Raw genomic sequence first — 25,984 nt, forward strand, 5'->3', positions numbered from 1 at the left:
TCATCACCCTCTCAGCTCTCCAGGTTTAGTTTGCTGCACAAAATGGCAACTCCCTTATGGGGCGCTATAACTACAGTCATGTGTAGGTACTGAAAGGGTGTGAAAGATCTAGGGTAGGTACACATACATATATATTATGTTTATAAGACTATAATTGTGTCTGATAATTAGTATACCTACACGTCAGTCAGGTACAGCCAGAAAGAAAATTAGGGACATCCACGGGATCAAATAAATATGTAATTTGCTAATCTGGATAAATATATAGGTATAATTATGTGTGTAAAAATAGATTATATTGTAATTGTCGTTGTTTTACATGTGAATTGAGCGTCACTGTTTAGACTCTAGACACATCACTTACTAATTGTCACCAAAGCAACATGAAGAACATGTTTCCAGTGCCAAGAGCTTTCATTGTCAGCACATTGTTAAAAATAGCAATAAAATAACAGATAATCAGAACTACTCGTACTTATGGACTGCCCGAGGGATTATGCAAATGGATAGCTAGCTTTTTGTACGGCAGACGCGTACGCGCCGTATAGTAAACGGAAGCTGCTTCGATAGGCGTTCCGCAAGGTTCTGTGCTAATATTCCAACAATGACATGTTGTCTATTGGGCACCTGAATACCAGCTTGGATCCTTCGACTCAGCCCAAAGGCATGCTGTGCGAATCCTCAACGATCCCAAACTCGCAAGCGATATTGAACCTTTAAGTCTAAGGAGATACTGCCTCCTTGTGTGTATAGGTATTCTACCGCTATATAATGAATGGGATATGCTCTGAAGAATTGTTTGACATGATGCCAAAAGCCACATTCTATCAGCGCACCCTAGGACATAAATGGTCGCGCACTGTGCGGTTTAAGAGGAATTTCCCCCCGCGGACGCTCCGGCTGTGGAATGAGCTCTCTGCCGAGGTATTATGGGGCTAATATGGGGTTCTTCAAAAAAAGGAGTGTACAGGTTTTTAAAGGGTCGACAACTACTAAATATACCTAAAGTAAGTTAATTCGACATGAGTGGTTGTAATAAAAATAAACACAAAAGAAAAACTCTGAAATAATAACCCTTGACAGGATTAGAGCGGGGTTAATTAAGTACGTAAATAACATTATACTTAGTCATGTTGCTTTCGTGCTGAATAAACGATAGATCCGACGAAAGATATCGCTGACGATTACAGCCATGCTAAAAACATTATCCTAGATTACTACTGTGTCAGCCAATAAACAAGGTCTCATTTACTTATACGCCTCTTCGTGTAAGATAAATTGACCACATTCTACGTGTAAATATTATAATAAATATTTATATAAAACTCCAAATCAAGTTACTACAATATCCACTCCTATCTACGATTAACAATCGTATTATCACATTTTAATAAGTTTGTTTCAGCAAAATTAAAGCAGTTGGCCCAGTGGGACCCTGAAAACTTAAAAAAGAAATCTATATTATACCTTGACCTCGCGAATATTTCATTATATTCAATTATTTCGTTTTATTGTGAATTAGTTTAATATTATTATTTTGTTTATGCTGTTATTATCATTTTTACTAGCTTTGATGCCTTTGATATTTATGAAATTCGCTTATCAGTCTTTTATAATAAATACAATTATTTAATAATACTTTATCTTAGTAAAAATTAAAACAATTAATTAATTAATTAAATAGCCACACTAAAGTCCTCTATTTGTTGATACTAATCTTGCAAATAAACTTGACTCGAAAGTAAAAAAAAAATGTTTACAGGTATGAACAGCATGAAGTAGGTGTCATTGGTGATAATCGTTCTAATATCAAAGTTAAACTATTTCACATCAGGGTCGTGTTACTATTTTTAATATAATTACCAAGTAGTCTTAATGTCGTAAAACAGCCGAAGTAAGGGTTTCTACTGTAGGTTTCTAAAACTAACACACATTACTAGGTACGTAGGCAGCGCAGCGGCGACGCACCAGCGCGGCGATCCTGCCGCTGCAGCCAACATTCATGATTCAACAGTCGTAAACAGTCACAAACACACTTCTATATTATAGAAAATCTGCCTTCACTTCTCGGGGGCACATCGAAAACCGTGTAAATGATGTAAGTACAATAAAACTTAAATCATTGTATAACTCTTAAGAAAATATCAACAAGGTTCGCTGGGCGCGGAAATGTCGGAGGTGTCGACAGTCTCGGAGCTCCGAGACGGTGTTAGATCTCATTGGTCGGGCGGGGGCTCGGCCTCGGGCTCGATGGTGATGCGCGTGTCCTCGACGGAGGGCGACAGCGGGCACGGCGTCACCACGAGCCGCGGCGACGGCGGCGGCGACGGCTGCGTCGGCAGCGGCGCGCTACTCGCCCGGGTCTCCACTTCCACTAACAGGCGCGTATCGTCGGGTTTGCTAATTTCCTCCGATTCATTCATTCTGAAAGAAATCTTAACAAATTAATGGTTTTCGGATACTTAATCAAATAATTTAACCAGTGTTACTAAAAAGATCTTACTTCGTTAGTGGATCATCTATTACGTTGACGTTTAGAGCACTTTCTGCGGGAGCTGTAACAAAATTGAAATGCAATTTTTCTGACTACTCAACAACATTTTCGGCGCCTTATCAACTTCCCTAGTATTTAACAATCGCTAATTAATACTGTTTTGCACTGAAAAAATTGTTTCATTAATTTATTAATCTCTCAACAGCAATGACAGAGAACCTGGTGTTCTTGGCCGATACTGCATTACACTTGTATGAATCCATAGGGGAAATTTGTAGACTCACTGTGGCCGGCGTCGTCCCGCAAGCGCTGCTGGCGCGCGAGCGGGCGGCGGCGCGTGTTGTCGCGCACGCGCAGCGTCACGCCGGCGCACGCGCCGCTTGCGTGCAGATCCAGCGCCAGCGACGACTGCGACCCGCACTCTGACTCCGCTGCGCTCGCACTAGGTAATGGGGATCACATAACAAACATTAGGTGCTACAAGTACCTACAGAACACGAACTAATTTTAATATTTTTGATAATTTGTATTATTTTCGCATCTACATCAGATTATTATTAACGTCTTGCATTGTCACTCTTTCTACTACTATACATACAACACTTTCTTTTTCATTAGAAAAATCTCTAAAAATTGTGAAATAAGCTTGATTAATTCATAATTATTATCATTACCTCTATACAAAACAGGAACTTACAATCAGTCACTGATTAAAGTGATTAATAACTATTTATGGTGGTCCCATACCTACTGGCTGTTATAAAATGTTATACATTATGTTGCAAGGACCACATAATAAAATACTGTCAATACCTACTAACTGCCTGATTCGAACTTTAAGATACGTCAATTAATAGATCTAGAAACGATATGAATTAGATGTGTCAATGTAAAAAGTGACGTTTTTGTTTGAAGAAAAGCCGTAAGTATCATGTTGTCCCTGTTACACGATGTTATACGACGTTATGTAACGGCTAGTGTGGGACCACCATTACACCCTAAGTTCACAAACTTTTTTAGAAATTCACGTGTAGAATTATATTTAGGTAGGTACATAATATTTACATGCGCTTTGCTTTTGTATTATTAACACTCACAATCACATGCTGTCCCTATGTATTTTCTAGACATTTATTATTCGAAAGTATATATTGTATTATTTTAGTAATATTATTTTTATTTGAAAGCTCTGAATACCTACAAAGTTGCCTAGCACAACATGAGTTTTGCATACTTAGGTGGCATTTAATTCTAATGAAAGCTATTAGCAACAAAACACATGGAAACTTTTGCGTTTATGGCGATTCACATCCTGACACGGTGATCTTGGTTTCCTTTCATATTTCTTTCCTACATCACTGCAATATTTATAAACCCGTGACGTCACATACGGACGCCATGACACTAATAAAAAATGCAATTAATTATATTAATCCAATATTAATTATGTTAAAACTTATGAGTAGCTGAAATATTGTGTTTTTCGGAACCAATACAAGTGTACCGGCAACAATATTAAAAAGGGACTTCAATGTTTGTCATCATGCCTATTATAACTAGGTACCTACTTGTTATTAAATGTGTCGGGTTTGGGGTGGCTTTGGCACATAGTCTAATAAAACATGGTCTTCCATTCCCAGAGTGACACGGGCCTACGTCACAACAACATGGCCGCTATATATAGCGCTATCGCATATTATCATATAGCGCTGTCGCATGATGTACGTCAGCCCGTGTCAGTTAGGTGACCTAGAAAAGACGGGAATGGAGTACCAGGCGGAGTATATTATTATACCATGGCTTTGGCATATCGCGGTGTCAGTGTGTGAGTTGCTTAAATTTCACAAAACCCTGTTTAATGAAGTGAAGTGGAGGGTAGGAGAAGTCCATGCAAATTACATGCATTATTACAACACAATAAAATGCCAGTAAGTGATAAGTATCATTGTATCAAAGGCTCGGATACTTAGCTTGTGCTATAGGATTGTGAAACAGAGGGCCTACCGCCAACATCGAAAAGTCGAAAAACGTTATCTGTCTGTCTGTCGCTCGAATATGCAAGAGCGATTAAGGTACATTTAATTTCGAAGATGGCGGTAGTAGTAACAACTTTGATATCGGAGTAAGGACAAGGACACGATATGTGAAACCGTTTATCTGAACTTTTAACTCAGACGACTTTTACAAGTCACCACGGTGTGGACACAATCGTGTGGCATAGACTTAAATGGAAAGGGAGGTTACCTGACGGCGGAGTGTGGCGGCTCGTCGACGGACAGCGCGTAGCGGCGCAGGGGACGGCGCAAGGCTGAGATGGGCACGGCGCGCGCGCCGCCGCCGCGCAAGTCCGGCGCCGACCCAAACCGGGCCCGGCCCTTTTTCTCAGCGGTTCTGTGCCACATACACTCTACCCTACTATGACGGGTTTTATGCTCTACGTGATACGGAGCAGGAAAGGAACAAAGATCTGTATGTATTACCAGCAATGAATTATCATCCCCTAAAATGTCTCTAAGCTCAGAGGATGTACTTTCTTGAATCTCAAAACATTTAGATACCTACTAAGTAGCTTAGCTAAATCTAGCCAAGCCTTCGAGCAACACGGAAGGGAGGCGGCATTCGCACTATTTCCCCTCTGCCGAGGTACAAGATTAGCGCGTCAATCTAATCTAGCGCGGGTAATAAAACTAGCTGCACTTGGATTTTTCACTAGACCGAGTCCAGACGCGCGCGTGAACACTGCTGCACAAAAATGCCTGTTTGCTCGGTTTTTTGTTATAAAAAGAGGTCGGGTCATCAAATTTACAAAAAGAAAGTGTTACATTTCACATGTAATATTTTTTTTACATATCATACGTTTAATTACATTCAAACACAATTATTATATTTTAGTCTCATGTAATTGTTAGATTTATCGATTTTGCTCGCTCAGTACAAATTGCGGATCGGTCGAGCGACAAATCCGACTTCTCATCTCTCAGAATACAATAACATACTTCAACGAAAATGTGTTAGTGTGCGTGTTGTGACACTTGTCACTCGTCCGTACACAAAAAGAGATCGAGGTTTGCAAGATTTGTCTTTGACGTGTGTCATTTTCTATGTATTTGTGTCGTCATTACAGATTGGATTTTGTATGTAAGTGTGTGAGAAGTGCGACTGTGCACCTTTCCCCCCGCGAAAAATGGCAGAAAGATTTGTACGGTGAGATATCGCTTGGGCCCCTCCCTTCCGATGTGTCGGAAGCCGGTGTTGCTCGAAGAGCCAAGCCATCAATTCAAAACTTATACGGGATTTAATCGGGTGCACAACTAATAAACAAACGTGCAAACGATTAAGTCCCGCTTAAGTTTTAAAATTATCTAATTTATGTAGCCAGTTAAAAAGATTTCAATAATACCTATTACGAAAATAGTGGAATACATAGAGATCGTTGGACAGGCATGAGCATACTGCTGGCTTCTATACGGATAAGCAACTAAAATTTGGGTTTGTTCATGATTAAGGACTGTAGCAAATTTGCTTTGTAGCGATATGTAAAAATTGCGTAGTTTGTTGCTTTACTTTTTTATGGAATCTCTTGCGTGTTTTTGTAATTTGAGTATGTATGTTCTACGCAGTTCATACAGCCGTTGAGAAAGAAGCGAATACTTTAATTTGATAGGTAATTCCCATTTTATTCTATAGAACTGAAAAACTTTAGGTAGGTAACTTTAATTCAAACCAGTAGAATAAACTTGTTCTATAGAAGTAATGAGTACCCCGGCATGTATGATCAACGCTCGAATGTATGTACCTAGTGGAATGCGGCGGGCGATGCCTGAAGACCGGCGCGAGCGGCAACGAGTGCGGCAGCGGCAGAACGTGCGGCAGGCGGTAGACGCCGAGCTGGTCGAGCCGCGCGGGCGCGCACGGGCCTCGGCGCGGCACGGGCCGCGGCAGCGCCTGCGGCCGCGCCGGCGTCACTTTTGCCGCGCTGTCGCGCGCTTCAAACGTCATCACGCACGCTGCCACTACTATGAAGCCTGCCAACAATGTCAGTAGGTAAGTTGCATTGTTTACTACAAAATTGGAGAGGCCTTCGAATTTTAAAACTAATCTTGATTTGATATTGATTTCATTCCCCAATGTTCAGGATGATCTATGAGGTTGACTCACGAAAGCTGGCACGAATGGAATGAACGAAACATTTATTGTATGAGAGACACTAGTATCGTTATACAGTCAGATCGAGCCACCATTTTATTGGTTAACGTGATACTTACACACATATGTAGATAATTTATTTCATTCACTCATTCATTCTATTCGTGCCAGCTCTTCTGAATCGGCCTGTATCAGTACGAGTTAGTTTTATTTGGTCTCAAAACCTACGTACGTATCCTCCCTACCTCGACCGTACGATGACCTAGTTACAAAAATAACAACACAGTACGAGCATGCATTCGTGACAATAGACGAGCATCTTTGCAAACAATTTACCTTAGATTTTACTAGTGTTTTCATTGTCTGATTCACACTCCGTAAACAGGTCATATAATATGTATATTTGTATTTATAGGTATGTACTGTATTTTACCTTTACACATCAGTGAACTAACTTTTTCATACACAATACATGTGTTTCATCCAGTAATGTAACGCTTTGTTTTATTACTTCTACGAATTCAGTGAACGCAGGTGTGCCTTCAGCTTCTGCGTTACCAATTTTACGTTACTTTACATATACTTACTCGTATGCTACGCGCTGCGGCGTAGCACTTCGTAGTCAAGCTGCGGTTATAATGAGGGTTAGGCAACGTAAAGACGCATACACATTCATACATTTGGCGTGTTCACATTCTATAAATTCAAATTCAAATAATTTATTTCAGAATAAAATTCCATATACATTCCGTTTACATCATCATATCAGCCAGAGGACGTCCACTGCTGGACATAGGCCTCCCCCAAAGAGTGCCACAATGACCGGTCTTGCGCCACCCGCATCCAGCGGACTCCCGCGACCTTTACCAGGTCGTCAGTCCACCTTGTGGGGGGTCTACCCACGTTGCGCCTTCCGGTATCTGGTCGCCACTCGAGAACCTTTCCGCCCCAACTGCCATCGGTTCTATGGGCAATGTGCCCCGCCCACTGCCACTTAAGTTTAGCGATTCGGAGGGCTATATCGGTTACTTTGGTTCTGCTGCGGATGGCCTCATTTCTGATGCGATCACGCAAAGAGACTCCAAGCATAGCCCTCTCCATTGGTCTTTGGGTGACTTTGAGCCTTCTTATGAGGCACACAGTAAGCGGCCACGTTTCAGTTCCATATGTCATCACTGGCAACACACACTGGTCGAAGACTTTCGTCTTGAGACACTGCGGAATATTGGACAAAAAGATGTGCCGTAGCTTCCCAAACGCTGCCCAACCGAGTCGGATTCGTCGATTAATCTCTTTCTCGAAGTTGGACCTACCTAACTGGACAGTGGACAGTCTGTCCTAGGTATATATAATCGTCTACAACTTCAAGTGTAAAGTCTCAGATTGTAACAGGAGTTGGTTCTACACATCCATTTACAATAAAATTAAACTTAACTAAAACTATAAATATGTTAGTAACATTAGGTAATTCTTCATTAGGGGGTGTTGCTGCGCGCTCCTAAATATAAATATGATACTAATTTGATTTAATTTAAATTTTCGTAATCCTCGGGTGAGCTAAGTGGTCCTAGACACATTGTGATAGTTATTTGATACCAATAAGCACAGTACAAGAACAGTAGTGAATCTTCATAGAAATGTGCCGCTACCGGCTTGAATGTGTGCGTGCTCGCCGGGCGCCGTGTACGCACGCGCTGCCACGCACACATTAGCATAATATACGGGGGAATACGGTCACAGTACACTAAGAACAGTAGTGAATCTAAGGCCGCTCGGCAAGTTATTTGCCTACTCTTGCGTTGGCGCTTAGGGTTGTCACTTTTATTTTTAGTTAAATATATTTGCGTATTATGAGTAGCACTACGTTTCTATTTATTATAATATAATGAAATGTTCTATCAATTCATAAATGAAGTATAAATAAAACGCTTTTTATATATTAACATTAGGAAATGGCAGTTATTAAAAAAAATATAAATTCGATACAGAAAAATATTCCTCCGGTTTCTGCATGTTCGGAACGCTTTATTGTTAGCGGTTAAAGTAAATTCTCATCCTTACGTATAACTTTAATAGTAAAAAGGTTTTAGGGAAGCATGGGCAAGTAGGTATTATGAAGAATGACAAGTCCGGGTTTGAGGAGTCGTTATTGAGACACTATATTTTTTTTCTACTGTACGACTGTAATTTTTGAATTAAGATTTCTCATACCAAACTGCAAATGGGTATTTTTAATGTACGGGCTCCCAACTCAACTATAATATTCATTTCGATACAGTTTAGTCAACTATAATGAAAATGACCAATCACAGCTCGCCGCGGTGAAGAGGACGAAACAAAACCATAGCTCAAATTAATTATTTATTTTAGGTTGTATAGTAGAAACAATTGGTTCATAAATCAGAAACGCGCATGTGATACCCTTAATATAGCAACATCCATAGACTACGAAAACCACTTAGTGTTGCTTGTTAGTCTCCATAGGCTACGGTGGCCAAAATCGAGAAAACAACTGTCTAAAAATTGAATTTAGCGCGGAGCAAGTACCAGGGCCTCATGAGTTACGAGAAGGTGTCGTTGACCAGCCCGCCGGGCCGCGGCGGCCGGGGCGCGTACCAGTATTATGAAGGTATCGCGGCTGCTCCCGTATCTTAGCTGTATACTTTTGGTTTGGTTTGTTTGTATGATTCTACTAGTTTAAAACTTTAAAGTATTATTTTTGTTGATTCGTAGAAAAAGTATTGTATACAATAGTGATATAATCAAGCTTTTCAATCTAGTACCTTACTTATACTATTGCCTCTGTTCATAGTCATGATCAAAAAAATTAAGGCGTACCGTCAGAGCAGACAAATGCGAGCGGGCGGGTAGCGTACTCGAATGCGCGCGATCACAGTCGCGGTTAGAGATGGGTAACTCAGGAGTGATAGATAAAAAAGATATATATCTTTCTCGTTTCATGAATCACTCTTCTTGTCTTTACGAATCTGAATGTATCAGTATATCCGTACCGCTCACTCCCTCGGCAACGATTTACTAAAGCGAAAGCGATGACTCGGTCGCGCGTCGACCGAAGTAACACGAACGAGCGACAGCGGTCGTCCAGTTCAGGCGGATTCGGACGCGTCATTCGCTATTCCGCGGGAACGAGAAGTAGATAGTAGGTATAGTATTTCTCGCTCGCGCAGGATGCAATGCAAATTGCAATGATGAGTTATTAATTCGGTTAATGAGTTAAATTGCATTGCATTTAATAAAATGTAAACAAAAAGAAATAAGGTATTTTATTAGGCAAATATATTCTTGCGCATGACAATACGAACCAAATCAAGCTTCCTTGTGAATGTACCAATCTATATCCATCATGATACAAAATGAAAATGAAAATGTCGCCACGTTATAATAACAATTCTGTCTCTCTCATAAATAAGATGACGTAAAGTCAGTAAGTGTCGATACAGTTACGAGCGGGACAACTGATACACACGGATATAAAGATATAAAAGAGTGATACATATCCCAGTGGTAAAAAGATATATATCAATCTTTTCCCTCTACTGACACATTTCGCCCATCTCTAGTCGCGGTACGGCCCACACTGCCGCCACCGTATTCCCCCGTATATTATGCTAATGTGTGCGTGGCAGCGCGTGCGTACACGGCGCCCGGCGCGCACGCACACATTCAAGCCGGCAGCGGCACATTTCTATGAAGATTCACTACTGTTCTTATACTGTGATACGGTGGCGGCAGTGTGGGCCGTCCCGCGACTGTGATCGCGTGCCTTCGAGTACGCTGCCCGCCCGCTCGCATTTGTCTACTCTGACGGTATCGGTAGGCCTTAATTTTTTTGATCATGACTTCGAACAGAGGCAATAGTATCTTTTTTACTCGTCGACTGTAATTCTTGAATTAAGATTTCTTATACCAAACTGCAATTTTCTTGAATTAAGATTTCTTATACCAAACTGCAATTGGGTATTTTTAATGTATGGGCTCCCAACTCAACTATAATATTCATTTCGATACAGTTTAGTCAACTATAATGAAATTGGCCAATCACAGCTCGCCGCGATCAAGAGGACGAAACAAAACCATAGCTCAAATTAATTATTTATTTTAGGTTGTATAGTAGAAACAATTGGTTCATAAGTCAGAAACGCGCATGTGACACTCTTAATATAGCAACATCCATAGACTACGAAAACCACTTAGTGTTGCTTGTTAGTCTCCATAGGCTACGGTGGCCAAAATCGAGAAAACAACTGTCTAAAAAACTTTTTACAAAAAAAGCAAACCGACTTCAAAAAGGATGAAATAAAATATTATCATTTTTGCAGTCTATGCGTTACCAACTGATATGTTTGAAGTCGGTGCCAAGCCAAATTTTGAAGCATACCATGATTTTGGTGCGATTCGATAAGGATGTACCTACGTTGGATTGCCTTACACGACGACAATGAACGTACTTTCTGTAGGTACAGTCGCCGTTAAAAATATGTTTACACTTTTCGCCTTATTACAAAGGAGTAAGGTGCAAAAGTGTAAACATATCTTTGACGTCGATTGTATCTAAGAACACACCTCAGAACACACGATCAAACCTTCTTGGCGCATTCTGTACCATGTTTGTTGGCACATTAGTGGAAATCCAATGCATTTTTTTTCCGTCGTATTTTTTAAAGAGCATTTCTTACTAATGCTCGAACAGTCTATAGCACGCAAGTGTGAGATTGGGACTGAGTAATTTCCCGTCCCTTATCCAGAGGACTACATTTCAAAATATAAAACAATTCAAGAAATTTACCTTCTTGCCAAATTTCACCTAAAGCGGTTCAGTTGTTTAGCCATGAAAAGGCGACAAAGAGGCAGACAGAATTACTTACACATTTGTAATAGTTATTAGTACAGTTCTAATGGGATTTATTATTTTTTTATTATTATTATTTTATTTGATACACTAGCAGCTCTTAGAACTGATGCGTGTAAATCGAAGCACTTGTATTTTATTTTGCACTTTTTAAAGTTCTGAAATGTGTATCTAGTCTATTTTTGAAAGTGTTGACCGATGGTGCACTAACAACAGTTTCTGGTAGAGAGTTCCACACATTTACCACACGATTTGGCAGGAAGTGTTTATAGCCATAAAGCTGATTATTTTTGACTGGTATTGTTACTACTTGGCTTGGCACCGACTTCAAACATATCAGTTGGTAACGCATAGACTGCAAAAATGATAATATTTTATTTCATCCTTTTTGAAGTCGGTTTGCTTTTTTTGTAAAAAGTTTTTATTTTTCCATTTTTAGTTTTAACGCATTGTTAAGAGCGCGACGCATGAATGAAAAACAAGATCATGTTTAACACTAAATTCGTGTACCTATTACTTTAATAAATATGTAATCAGGAATTTTCTCGAGTCCGTCTGGGAAATTATAATTCCTGTCACTACTACACTAAATCCATCCTCCGCCCCGCCACAGACCCAATCCCTCAGCCCCCCGATCACTCAACCTCACAGCACATCAACCCCTGATCCAGGAACCCCTCGATCCTGAACCAGCAACCCTTCAACCGCCATTCCCCGACCGCTTAATCCCTGACCCCTTAACTCCTAACCCTAATCCCCGATCAGTAGCCTTACCAGCTTACCACGAATTTGACATTGATATATTCGCTAGCATGTTTGTAACTTACTTCCTATGCATCTCGCTCGTACTAACCTTAGTGTGAGCGAGATGCATAAAAAGTTACATTTAGATGCATAAGACGTTAGCGAATAGGTATGTCAATGTCAAACTCGTGGTAAGGCTACAGTTGCAGTACATCAAATTGGTGGTTTTCGGAAGCAAATGCTCGAGTTACTTTAGAAAACCCCGAAACCACTTAACACGTGCCTTTAAAAATTGAGGAGTTCCCTCAATTCCTCATGGATTCCATCATCAGACCAGAACCAAAAATAATACGGAAACACCTTGGAGGTAACTTCTTCCAAACAAAAAAAGAATTACTCAAATCGGATCACAGGTGCCGGAGTAATCGCTGAACATACTTACATTTAAAGAAATCATCATCAATATCACCAAAATAATCATCGTCATCAGGTCTACTTCATCAAATTGGTGGTTTTCGGGAGAAAATGCTCGAGTTGCTTAAGAAAACGCCCAAAACACCATCCATGTGCCTTTAAAAATTGAGGAGTTCCCTCAATTCCTCATGGATCCCATCATCAGAACAGAACCAAATTAAAATGGGACCAACTCGGAGGTAGCTTCTTTCAAACAAAAAAATAATTACTCAAATCGGACTACGGATGTCGGAGTAATCGGTGAACGTACATAGAAAAAAAAAAAAATAGCCACAACCGAATACAGAACCTCCTTCTTCTATGAAATTGAAGTCGGTTAAAAAATTGAATTTAGCGCGGATCAAGTACCAGGGCCTCATGAGTTACGAGAAGGTGTCGTTGACCAACGCGCTGGGCGCGGTGGCCGGGCCGCGTACCAGTATGAAAGTATCGCGGCTGCTCGCGCTGTTAGCTGTATACTTTTGGTTTGGGTTGTTTGTATGATTCTACAAGTTTAAAGTATTATTTTTGTTGACTCGTAGAAAAAGTATTGTATACATAGTGATATAATGAAGCTTAAACACGGTACTCGACTGAAAAGCTCTACTATATCACGATTGTATAAAATACTATTTAATTATACTTCATTTATGAATTGATAGAACATTTCATTATATTATAATAAATAGAAACGTAGTGCTACTCATAATACGCAAATATTTAACTAAAAATAAAAGTGACAACCCTAAGCGCCAACGCAAGAGTAGGCAAATAACTTGCCGAGCGGCCTTAGATTCACTACCAATAAGTCACGCGATGCGGGTTTCCCAGATGTGGGATCGGGTCTCATATATAATTCCAATGAAATAAACTTAATGAACTATTAAAAAATAAATATATTAGGTTTTCGTTAAAATTACATATTATAATTTCTTATATGTTACCTCTATTTTAGATTTGAGTAGGTACTTACACTCAATATTTCCCGTGGGGATATTTCAGCATAAAACCCAGTAAAATGACACTGACCTCCGAAGCCCATGACGATGGGTCCGGCGTACGACAGGTTGTTGAGATGGAAGCCCCTCGCCTCGTCCTTGACGGAGATGGTGGCATTGCCGCGCACCTCCTGGTCTACCGACAATGTGTCAGCGTAGTACCCTGTAACAAAATGTAACTATTTCATTATGTTCATAATGGAGCTGTGGAGTCGTGACGCTCAGAATCTTTTTAAGGGCCTAAAAAAATACTTTTTGAAACCACGGGTGACCCTAAGGCTGCTGGCTCATTCCTAGGCCAAAGAATAGGCATAGCTATTCAGCGTGGGAATGTAGCCAGCCTGATGGGCACCCTTCCGCAGGGGACAGATCTGGGGGACCTAAGATAGGTGGGTAAATTTTATTTATTTATTTTATTAGTTTTAATTTATTTAGTTTACTATACTTATATACTTAATTTTAATAATAGTTTATAAGTTTAGTTATTGAATATAATAATGTTCATAATCGCTTCTTGCACAATGCAGCCGGAGCATTCAGATTTTATAAATAGTTAAAGCTAAAATAATATTGTTATGATACGGCCTTGACGACTCGCAGTGTATCTTGTGTGGTGTTGCGAATATTTGCGAGCGATCGAACTCTGTATCTATAAACATAGAATAATTATTTTCATTGATCTAAAAAAGTAAATAAGACATAATTTATAAAATTTAATAATACTTTATTTTATTTTAGTGTTTCTTACTGAAATAGTTTGTGCGGAAAGCGTGAAATGTGACATCGCATACTAGTGTAGTAAATGAAGCAAGTTGTTGTATGGAGACCCATGCATTAATTTCTCAGTCGATGAAATTTAGCTAGGTTATGTATAGCATGAGCCGAGACTAACATATAAATATCCAAAAAAAAAACACTCCTAAGTTAGGTAAAAACACAAATCTGATTATATATTGAACCGAGTAATTGCTCAGTCCAAAATTATTTTACAAAATAAGTTATTTGTATCAGTATGTGATACTAGAAAAAAATCTAAAAGTTTTGTCAAACATGAGAATATTTTTTTATGATAATTCCTTTTTTTGCCGCTCATTTTCATCGGAAAATTGCTCTGTCATTTTTTTCTTCTTATATGATCTTAGAATATAATTTGGCGCAGTAGGTAAGAAAATCCAAAAAAAATGCGTACCCAAATGTATGTATTATAGAACTATTAAAAACTAAGAGTGGAAAATTTTTAGATTTTCATTTTGTAGGTATAAAACGGCAATAAAATGGCATTCCAGTGAAAAAATTAGACTGAGCAATTTTCCGGTCCAAGACACGCCAAAAAATTATATTTTATTAATACTGGGATTTCTGCTCGGTTATTTTTTTGATATTTCATATATTGTTGCAATACGTTACATGAATATGTCCGGTGAAGAAAGTTTGAACGGAGCATTTTTCCGTAAAAAGTTATTAACGATTTAAGACTTTAGGTATTTACTTTAATTTTATTATTATTATTCTTTGGAAATTTATACAATACTTTTTATTTATTGATACTTTATCATACTGTAAAGTTTTTTCTGGCTGAGGAATTACTGCGGGGTCAACTACCTTTATTTACTACACTATACAGTGGGTAAATTAGATTCTACAATTTAGGTTACATTATTTGGATTTGGTACCAGTGTAGTTAACGTGGTAATGTTAACCTACAATAATCATATATGCAACACGGACGTAGAGAGTAAACTGGATAGTGTACACTGGCCAAAAAGTGTGTCCACATGAGAGGTCAAACCTGAGCCCTCCATCTCTTTCTAATTAGGGTGACCATAAGTCATACGAATGTGGGATATTAGCATAAGATGGAATGTATAGTTTGGCCAGGATCTTTTCTCATTCGTGCATAATCAGAGAGAATCATACTGTATTTTCCCTATGCTAGTATAATTGCCCCAGAAAAGAGATGGATATAGTTTTTTTTTCTCTTCTGTAAAACGCTTCACACAACCTTACTTAATTTAGTCGTTATAAAGCTTTTAGTCTTTATAAAAGCTGTTACAGATGGGATGGGCGTATTGGATCGCGATCAATGCGATCATGGTTGATTGTGAGGAAGGTGGTCCGCCGTACGTCCATCGTACGTATTGGGTGAAAACCAGCGTAGTGTCTTACAGACACTGCTTAATTATGCTGAGCGGCATCCTATTTGGTGTATGTTTACTGTATTGTTAACTTTATGTTGTACTTACCGTAATGTAGGTATGTTTTTGTACGCCATATAAATATTTTCTATTTCTATTTATTTCTATCAAAGACAGCTATAAGAGAGAGCGAGACAGATTTCCAGGGTCGGGTAAAACGTTGTAGTTGTACTTGGTAATTCGCAAATCGTATCGATTAAAAACGCTGCCTTCGGTCGTGTTTTAATTTATCACCACTCGTTGCGAATTTAATTCCTACTTTCAACACTTGCAACGCAAATAAATTTATATTATTACTATGCCCACTGGTTATCGATACTAGTCATTTTGTCAAGCCCTAGCGTAGCGTAACAATTTATGTTTTTACACGAAATTATCTTGATTATTGACTAAAATGATAAAATATTAGCACACGACGAAATAAAAACTTACATTTAACTGTGTAAACCGGCATTCTACACTATTTATGCTCTTCATAATTCATAATTTAACAAAACACCTATCACTATCAATATCATACTCATGGTGTGTTCATATACGTGATGACTTCCCTTTTGCATACTTTAGCTATTCTTTAAGCGTAAGCGTCATCGTAGATCTGTAATTGAAACAAAATTTTCAAATTTGCCGCTTTTGTATACTGACGGAAATGTCGGCCCAACCTATATAGAATCGATTACATATATATAAATAGTTAGAATTAACGTTCCAGTAATTAAATATTATGTATAAATATGAGTCTGTAATGTCCAAGGACTTCGGATTTAATTTTTGGCAATTATGTAGCTTTCATTACGTGAACCGAATAATTAAACATGCCGAAATAAGTATATCTTTATTTATTTATTAGTATACTATTTAGGTAAAGTTATTTTTACATTAAGTATGAAATAACAATGTTGTAAGACCGATCCAAATCGTACCGACATCATGGTCACCCTAATCGTCATCAAGTTGGGGATACCAATTATTATTCAAAGTTACTACAATTTCTACCATATTCAATTTACTGTTTTTTTTTGTTGCGCACATACTTGGCTTAATCAGTTAATAATATTAACATCATAATAATTAACAAATTACTTAAAAGATATCAGAACTGTAATTGGAATATAGCACTAAAATAGTATAAAAAGGTAATGAATTTCAGTAGTATATTGATATAATTTCTACCACAATGGTATCTTTTTAATATTGGCAACATGTGCGAGTGAGACACAGGGCTCGGGTTTTTCTATCTCATTTGGACCGTTTTCTCTAGTCTGGTACGAACAACATTCTGTCTCGGTGATAAGGTTCAAATTAGTATGGCAAAAAAAGTGACATCTCGCTCCAGTTTAAACAATATAACTTCATGATATGCAAACCGTAATTAAAACGTCATCCGCGCGCCGAGATGAACCAAACATAACTCTAGCCTCATATGACTCATATCACACGACACATTACTAATTAAAACGCTCGTATGTGTGCACCATCAGCATGGCGGCCGGAAGCAGCAAGCCGGAAGTGTCAGCGCCGGAACCCGCTCACTGGCAGGAAACACCCCCCACGTCACGTTTGTGACTGTTTGTGGGACAACGCCGAAGTGTTACAATTCCGGTTGTCTGTCTAATTTGTAAACGCGGTTTGGTTAATATCTAGAATGTGCCGGGTTTATTTATGAGTCCATCACTTAACTATAATAACATGCTTAATTATAATATAAAATGAAGTGGTTAAAAAGGGATTTGGTCTCCATTCAGTGATTAACACACACAAAAATATTGAAACAGTAAAATTAAAATAGTTCAGGAGAATTAAATGTTTATTATGAAAAATTATCTCAACTAGAAATGCATACTTATTACTTGTAAATTGAATACAACTACATTATATATAAAAACAAACAATATCAAGTAAAGATAATTGATATTCTTCATAAATTGGTTTGAACATGTAGCTACAACCAATGCCTGAATGCACCAATCAGCAAGAAGATCATCCATTTTCTTTGCATGTTTAATTGCGCTTTAGTCATTAGAAAAAAAAAAATAGGTAACCCACCCATATAACCATTCCAGTCGCAGAATCACAAAGTGGTAACTAAATGTCAGATGTGTCGTAACAGAGTCCACACAATGTGTCTAGAATTGTTTCGAAACAAAGTGTCGTCGCCGTGTCTACACTTTTCCGTAACAAGGTGTCGACACATTTGTGTGCACTTTGCGTGCGGTTTGCGACTAAATCTGACAGCAAATTTGTGACAGCAAATGTCAATATAAAATACCTCTTGAAAACCAAGGTTTGTCAAACTACTATTAGTGTCTCGTGTGCTCGTAATTCTAGTAAGTCATCATGGGCAATGCAAATGATAATAATCGACCGAAACCATATAAACACCCAACACCCGTCAACCTTTTACAGAAAAGTTTTTAAAGAAATTCAATAAGCTACTTAGGTCAGGCAACGAATGCTCCAAAAGTTGTAGAGGGAAATGCTCGGAACACAATTTGTGACTCCGTAACTCGGTTTGACAAGTTAGGAGGTGAACATATCAAAAGTCCCCGGCCGTAGCCCTTGAGCGGGGGGGAGAGAGGGGGCTTTGAAGGTCCCATTTTCCCGTTTTTCGATTATATCTCGGAAACTATGCATCTCAGCGACATGGCCACTTATACAAAATGAAAGTTAATTTAATTTGTTACAAGTTTATTCAGTCAATTTTTTCGATATGTTGAATAGTTTTTGAGATATCCGCTCTTGAAAGTTTATTTAGGGCTCTCAATTTTATCTTGATATATCTATATCAGTGAAGGTGCTAGGCCGTGTTTGGTATCGTTTTCGTATAAATCTGGGGTGCTGAATCCATTTAAGATATCACATTGACACCATTCCACAAAATAAAAATAAATCTTTTTAGGGTTCCGTACCTCAAAAGGAAAAAACGGAACCCTTATAGGATCACTCGTGCGTCTGTATGTATGTCCGTCTGAATACACAAAATAGTTCTTTACCTATAGATGACAGGAAAACCTATTAGAAATGTGCAGTCAAGCGCGAGTCGGACTTAATGTACGGAACCCTTAATACGCGAGTCCGACTCGCACTTGGCCGGTTTTTTTGAAACTCTTCTTGACGCTTAACCGCTGAACCGATTTCGTTGAAATTTGGTATAGAAATAGTTTGCGTCCCGGAACAGGACATAGGATAGATCTTATAACCAAAATCATCTTTTGAAGGTGTGAAAAGTGGCGTGGAAATTTGTACGGGAAATCAATAACCGCTGAACCGATTTATATGAAATTTGGGATGGTCTACATCTTTGATTTAGTTAAAAATGATGAAAAAACATGACTTCAAACCTAAACTTAAACAGTATTAACTTCAAGAAGTCAATTCTGAATTCCCCCCTACACCTCATTTCACACCTTTAAAGGATGATTTTTGAGATAACTTATTATATCCTGTCTCGGGACTCAAAATATATGTGTACCAAATTTAAATTAAAACTGTTCAGCAGTTTAAGCGTGAAGAGGAGTTTAAAAGAAAGTATTTTAATAAGTTTATATGTTTTTACTTCGGAATGGTGTCAATGTGATACCTTAACTAAATTTGGTACTGCCAATTTATACGAAAACGATACCAAACATGGCCTCGTAGCTTTACTGTTGTAGAAGTCAAAATAAAATTGAGAGCCCTAAATTCTTATTACTTGGCCAAACTTGTGTAGAAGGAAAAGGTAAAATAAAAGTCTTCGGCAGGAATATAAGACACAAATATTTTTTTTTTGCGTTACTATTTCATTCATCAAATATAAACATACCTTGATTATAATATTCTAGTGAGATCCTCATAGATAAACAAAAACATTTACTTAAAAAATTACAAGGTCGAAATGTCACGGAACTTGTGAGAGTAATATGTGAAAAATAAAACATCAAACATCAACATTTATTCAGCAAATAAGCCACAAGGGCACTTTTACACGTCATCATTGAATTTACATACAAGCAAAAATAATAACATCAACAATTTTATAAAATAAAACTAACAATTCAATCTAACTTATTACAATTACTAAGAGATGTATATGGTCTCTTAATGTCGAATTACATAAAAAATACAGATACAAAACACAGAAAAAAATCTAAAACTTTTATGACAAAAAAAATCTGGACACAATTTAAGAATCACCCAATTGCGTCGAGGAATCATCTGTATTTTTGCTTGTTTCATTACCTCCTCGCTTCTTTTTTGTCCTTTGTATTCTGTAGCAATTTGTTAGATCTGAAAATAAAGATAACTTGCGTCGTCATGGATGTCGATTTATAGGTTTTAGGGAGTGCAGAATTCGAAAACGATGATCATTTTATAATCCAAGATGGCGGCTACGTATTTTGTCATAAAAGTAGAATCCAAAATAGTCATCATTTTCGAAATCTGCGCCCCCTAAAACCTATAAAACGATATCCATGACGACTTTTATGACATAGTGCATTGTCGCCATTTTGAAATTGAAAATGTTATCATTTTCGAAATCTGCGCCCCCTAAAACCTATAAAACGACATCCATGACGACTTTTATGACATAGTGCATGGCCGCCATCTTGGAATCCAAAATAGTCATCATTTTCGATATCTGCGCCCCCCTTAAACCTATAAAACGATATCCATGACGACTTTTATGACATAGTGCATTGCCGCCATTTTTAAATTGAAAATGTTATCATTTTCGAAATCTGCGCCCCCCAAAACCTATAAAACGACACCCATGACGACTTTTATGACATAGTGCATGGCCGCCATTTTGGATTCCAAAATGGTCATCATTTTCGAAAGCGGGGCCCCCTAAAACCTATAAAACGACATACATGACGACTTTTATGACATAGTGCATGGCCGCCATCTTGGAATCCAAAATGGTCATCATTTTCGAAATCTGCGCCCCCTAAAACCTATAAAACGACACCCATGACGACTTTTATGACATAGTGCATGGCCGCCATTTTGGAATCCAAAATGGTTATCATTTTCTAAATCTGCGCCCCCCAAAACCTATAAAACGACACCCATGACGACTTTTATGACATAGTGCATGGCCGCCATTTTGGATTTCAAAATGGTCATCATTTTCTAAATCGGGGCCCCCTAAAACCTATAAAACGACATCCATGACGACTTTTATGACACAGTGCATGGCCGCCATTTCGGATTCCAAAATGGTCATTATTTTCGAAATCGGCACTCCCTAAAACCTATATATCGACACCCATCTCGACTTTTATGACAATGTGTTTTGCTACCATCTGCATGCAAGACATTTCTATTATTTTTACGTACAAAAATGGCCCCCTGTCAACTTTCAATCGAGATTTAATTTATTCGATTAATATTCAGATTAATTCAATTTCAATCTATGTTAGGTCGACTAAACTAATCGCGATTAAAATTTGAGATTTAACTTTTTTTATTCCTTTAATTAGTCGAATAAACAGTTAATCGATTAATGCCCATCTCTGACCACGGCATTTTTACACTTTGAGAATATCTGAAAACAAATCAACACAAGGAGCCATTTTGCAAATCCAGTAACATACCAGTAACTTTGTTATTACTTTTGACAGCGCGTGTCATGTGTCAACACAGAGTCGACACAAAGTCGAAACATTGCAACTACTTTGTGACTGCAATATTTCTCAGCCTTAAACCATATTTATACATCATAATTAACAAGTTTCGTAGTATGTAAAGCGTTATTTCTGTTATTTAAGTATAGTATACGCATCGAAGTACTAAAAATGCTTCAAATAATATAGTTATGAACACAGGCACTGAGAAGTAAACAATTTCATTTCCGGCTAAACTAAAACAATGTGGTGGCGCGTTGATTATATTACACTTAGTTTATCAAATCACTCGAGCAGTTTAATTCCCCATAATAATTTAAGTCATATTGTAATATAAATGCAAACAATATATAATTACGTCTTGTAATCCGTTTTAGAGATGGCGTATTAATGTCACTTATTTTTATTTAAGTATTTTTCCATCTGACAGTTTCCATTTGACAGGAACAAAATGAACGAATGAACGAATGATTTTGGCATAAAGTAGTCGCAAACCCGAAACAATGTGTGCACACGGCGACCACACTTTATGTCACTTTGTGTCATGTGTCGACCCTTCCCCATTTCTGGTAACTGTGTCGACACGGCGACGACTCTGCGACTGGAATTGTGACCGAAACAGGCGGTGTCGACACAAGATGTGTCAACACCGCGTCGTAACGGCGACTGGAAATGGTTGTATGGGCATGCTCTGACGCCAATAATTCATTTTTACTTTAGTTATAAGTAAAAGCATGTATGTATTGGTGGCCAGCTTAACATATTATACCTATGAGTTTTTAAGATTTTTTTTACAGGGTACTCAGAAAAAGTGGTATTAGGGTTCCGTACCAAAAAGGTACAAAAGGAACCCTTATGGTGCGACTCTGTCTGTCCGTCCGTTTGTCCATTGCTAAATATCTTGAGAACTACTTAAGCTTTCGATTTGAGAATAGGCATGAAAAACGCAAACTCGAAACACATTGAAAGGGTAATTTTTGAATTTATTTTTATTTGCTATGGAAAATGACCAATATGAAGAGGGGGCAATTTTTAGTATGCTTATTAGAACAAGTGCGGTATAATTTGTAAGAGCTGAAATTGTACATTCCAAAACCATTTTTTTATTTTAAATTTTAAAAACGATTTATGAATTAAAATATGAAAAAAAATACCCTTATCTCCGAAGTTACACCTCTATCTTGATATTTTTTTTTAATTATCAAAAAACGTTTCAAAATTTTGTTTGCAATTTAACCCCCTTTGCAAGTGTTTATCATACTTGAAATTTCTATGAGATTACTCAGATTACTTACAATAAAAACATCATCTTTCAAATAAAAATAAAATTGGTGAATTCGGTTCACATGATAAAGATTTGTCGCGCAAATTAGTTATGCTTAGTTTACTTTTGATCAAAAGTCTTTCGTGTTTATTTATTACATGATAATATTGATAATTAAATGTTTGTACGGAACCCTCGGTGCCCGAATTAAACGACCTCGCACTTGGCCGGTTTTTTTCACATTAAATAAGTGCCTCGTTAACGCGACCATTAGGCCTCCATGTCGTTTATTTTTAGAGCTTGAGACGAGAGACATCGCTAATTGTGTGACATAGGTGTGATGGGTGCGTAGCCAACATGCCAATCGTTTACGGTTCGTAGCGAACGAAACGCAACTGTCACTGTCTCATTAATATTGGAAGAGTGCGAAGAGTAATATTGGCGCGTCCTGGAATAGGGTTGAAAAGAGTAGACTCTTGCTCACCTATGACGGCCATGGCAGCGCCCAGCAGCATCAGCAGGAGCCCCGCGGACAGCGCGCGGCACGCGTGCCAAAGACACTGCGAGCTCATTTTCCCGCGGACCACCTGGAAAAAAGTTACAAAGCAAGGTGTTAAGGTGGTTCGCTTTCCATACAAAAAACAATTGCGTTATATTAAATAATTACACACTATTACTACATAAATATGTGCACATCTATCTACTTTCGAATGTTTATTTGCGCTAAATTGATAGTAATTAAAACTTTGTTTTATACAGAAATCACGCAAAAAACGTTATTTTGGTATTGCATTGATAAAAAATAAAACGTTTTCAATCAATTTAGCGCAAATAAACATTCGAAAGTAGATAGATGCGCACATATTTATGTAGTAATAGTGTGTAATTGTAATTATAACGCAATTGTTTTTTGTATGGAAAGCGAACCACCTTAAACTTGATTTTTAACCGACTTAAAGAAAAGGAGGTTATTATAGGAACTTTGATAACTTTATGACCGGGCAAAACTAAAAAACGATGGAAATTGGACGTAAATAAATACAAAAATCATGAAGCGATACATTGGCATTCTTTCCATCTCAAATATTGGGTTATAAAAAAAATTATGTTGCATAAAAAAATAGTGACAAATTGTGTAGTGTCAAAAGTGAATTTAGTCTTTCGCCAACATTTTATTTGGCTCTAATTATGGAAGAAATTTTGTATTAAATTTGTTTTACTTAGGTACGTAACCGAATTATAAAAAATAAATTACCTATTATCGGAATGAAGTGATTCCTTTTAAATACTTTTAAAACATGCCAATCATAAATGCTACAAATAATACAAAAGTCTAACTTTTAACGTAGGTACCTTTAACGTAACGAAAATAGGCTTTAGGTACACAGGAGGTACTTGTTTATGAGTCGAACACAAAACGACAGCATTCCCATTCATCCTCAACGATATCTTAACGTATTCAAGAACTGCGTGCGCAACAAGTTTAGGACAACTGTTGAGTCAGTGTCGGTTTAATGATGACCTACTCAAAGAACATAATGAGCTAGAAGCTCTTTCGTTTTCGGTGTTATGCATGTATTTTAGACTTAAAGTAGTATTATTGACATGTAGTTATACCCGGATTGTAATATTTGCGCTCACGTGTACAAATGTGTCTAAGTACCTTAATTAATAAGTACTCAGGCAAATTCCATAACTAAAGTAAGTCTAATAGCCTAGTTTAATCAGTAGTTTATATGTATAAAGCTATTTTATTCTCAGGAAGTGGATAATTTGTCGTGTATTGGAACACACAAATCGGATTTTTAAACATTTCCGGAAGAAACATTCTTATAATCGCTGAATATACACCTCACTTAAGAAAATTAAATTGACAACAAAGGATTTTCTGTGAGTAGGTTTGCATTTGCGACATTAGACAGCATTGGAGTTGTTTGGGAAGGTTTTCAGGTGGTGGTGTGGATTTAAATGATAACTGAGACATGAAACGGTTTTGTGTGTACCTGGACGTTCCAGGTGGCCCCTGAGGCAGGGTGGGCCCTCCGCAAGGGCCCCGTCACACTCCGCGCTCGCCGCATGTCGACTGCCGCGCGCTTCGAATCTCGGGGTGCGCACGCATCCAGCCTCTTTGCTCCATCCCTCCTCTTAGAGCTACTCTGCTCGTGTTTATTGAAATACCACAGCCCGTTCTACATCGCTCATTTGCGCATTTTCGCATACGTTTCATGCGGCCTAATCTTACTTGGGGGAGAGTGCGTGTCATCGCGCAATGAACATCGAACGTTGCCTCACTCACGATCGGTCTCCAGCGTTGAGAGTAGGCCGCCCACTCAAACTTGATATATATTTGGCAATTATAGCTATCGATCTCGTATTTGTTTAGTATGCCTTTGTTATTAAGCGGATTGGTGACTTCTGATCAAACCTTAGCTCGAAGTTGAAAACTCAGGATTCGAATCGATACAGTCCCTCGAGAAAGCCCTAATTAAATTTATGGCAGCCGTATTGTAGGGTGATTCACTTTTGTATGGAGAAAAAAAAGTTGTAATATTTTTCCTGACTTTGCTCACCAATGGAGTCTCCCCACACTAAAAACTATCTATTTCAATTTTCAAAAGAATCGAATAATGTTTAGAGGTTGCACAAGTTGAAAAGGTAGAGTGAGAACCCCATACATTGCGTGAAAATGAACTATGTTCTAAAATGACAAAATATAATGAACTGATACTGAAATCGAATGAGAAAACTGAATTTTGCGTCGAAAACACGATAAAAGCACTTTTCCTTTGGAAACAGGTGGAAAAACTGAAAAATCTTAATTAGAACATTTATCGAGTAACCAAAATCCAAGTTTACTACTAATTTTAAAATTTATTTATATGTAGAAGGTTCAGTATCACACTACTCTCCGCTTTGATGGTAGCCGCTTAAACCATTTTCTACCCTCCGATGTAGAGTCGTTGGTTATTTGAAAAATCTTTGTTGATGTTGTGCAACCTCTAAATGTTGACCGATTTTAATTTTTTTTAACGTATAATATTTTTTTATCAGTTAGAACAAGAATTCGAGCAAAGTCAGATGAAAATCGAAAATTCGGAAAAATGAAACACCCTACGTATTGTGATCCAAAAACGCGCTACGACATTTTAAAAACTCCATTTTCTGAAAATAGAAAAAAATATGTGTCCCCCCTCTAACTTTTTAACCATGGGGG

At 37.9% G+C, this 25,984-nt stretch overlaps 1 protein-coding gene across 1 annotated transcript; it reads right to left on the reverse strand.

Annotated features, from left to right (window-relative positions):
- Positions 1-1,808: 1,808 nt before the first annotated feature.
- On the reverse strand, positions 1,809-25,203 carry LOC134795535 (uncharacterized). The gene is made up of 8 exons (XM_063767423.1): positions 24,774-25,203; positions 23,255-23,357; positions 13,737-13,868; positions 6,291-6,519; positions 4,739-4,885; positions 2,779-2,936; positions 2,504-2,555; positions 1,809-2,424 (listed from the first exon to the last, which is right to left on the reverse strand). The coding sequence occupies exons 1-8, from the start codon at positions 24,846-24,848 to the stop codon at positions 2,217-2,219; spliced, it is 1,104 nt and encodes a 367-aa protein (XP_063623493.1). The 5' UTR covers positions 24,849-25,203; the 3' UTR covers positions 1,809-2,216.
- Positions 25,204-25,984: the final 781 nt, after the last annotated feature.

Source organism: Cydia splendana, chromosome 12, assembly GCF_910591565.1.
Source record: "Cydia splendana chromosome 12, ilCydSple1.2, whole genome shotgun sequence".
NCBI classification, from domain to species: domain Eukaryota; kingdom Metazoa; phylum Arthropoda; class Insecta; order Lepidoptera; family Tortricidae; genus Cydia; species Cydia splendana.

What these genes read in the sequence shown, in the direction of transcription:
- LOC134795535 (XM_063767423.1), bottom strand. Translation starts at nt 24,848, where the DNA reads ATGCGGCGAGCGCGGAGTGTGACGGGGCCCTTGCGGAGGGCCCACCCT. An exon ending in CCGCCACACTCCGCCGTCAG is followed by an intron (nt 2,937 to 4,738) that starts GTAACCTCCCTT and finishes CCCATTACCTAG; the next exon opens with TGCGAGCGCAGCGGAGTCAG. An exon ending in ATAGATGATCCACTAACGAA is followed by an intron (nt 2,425 to 2,503) that starts GTAAGATCTTTT and finishes GATTTCTTTCAG; the next exon opens with AATGAATGAATCGGAGGAAA.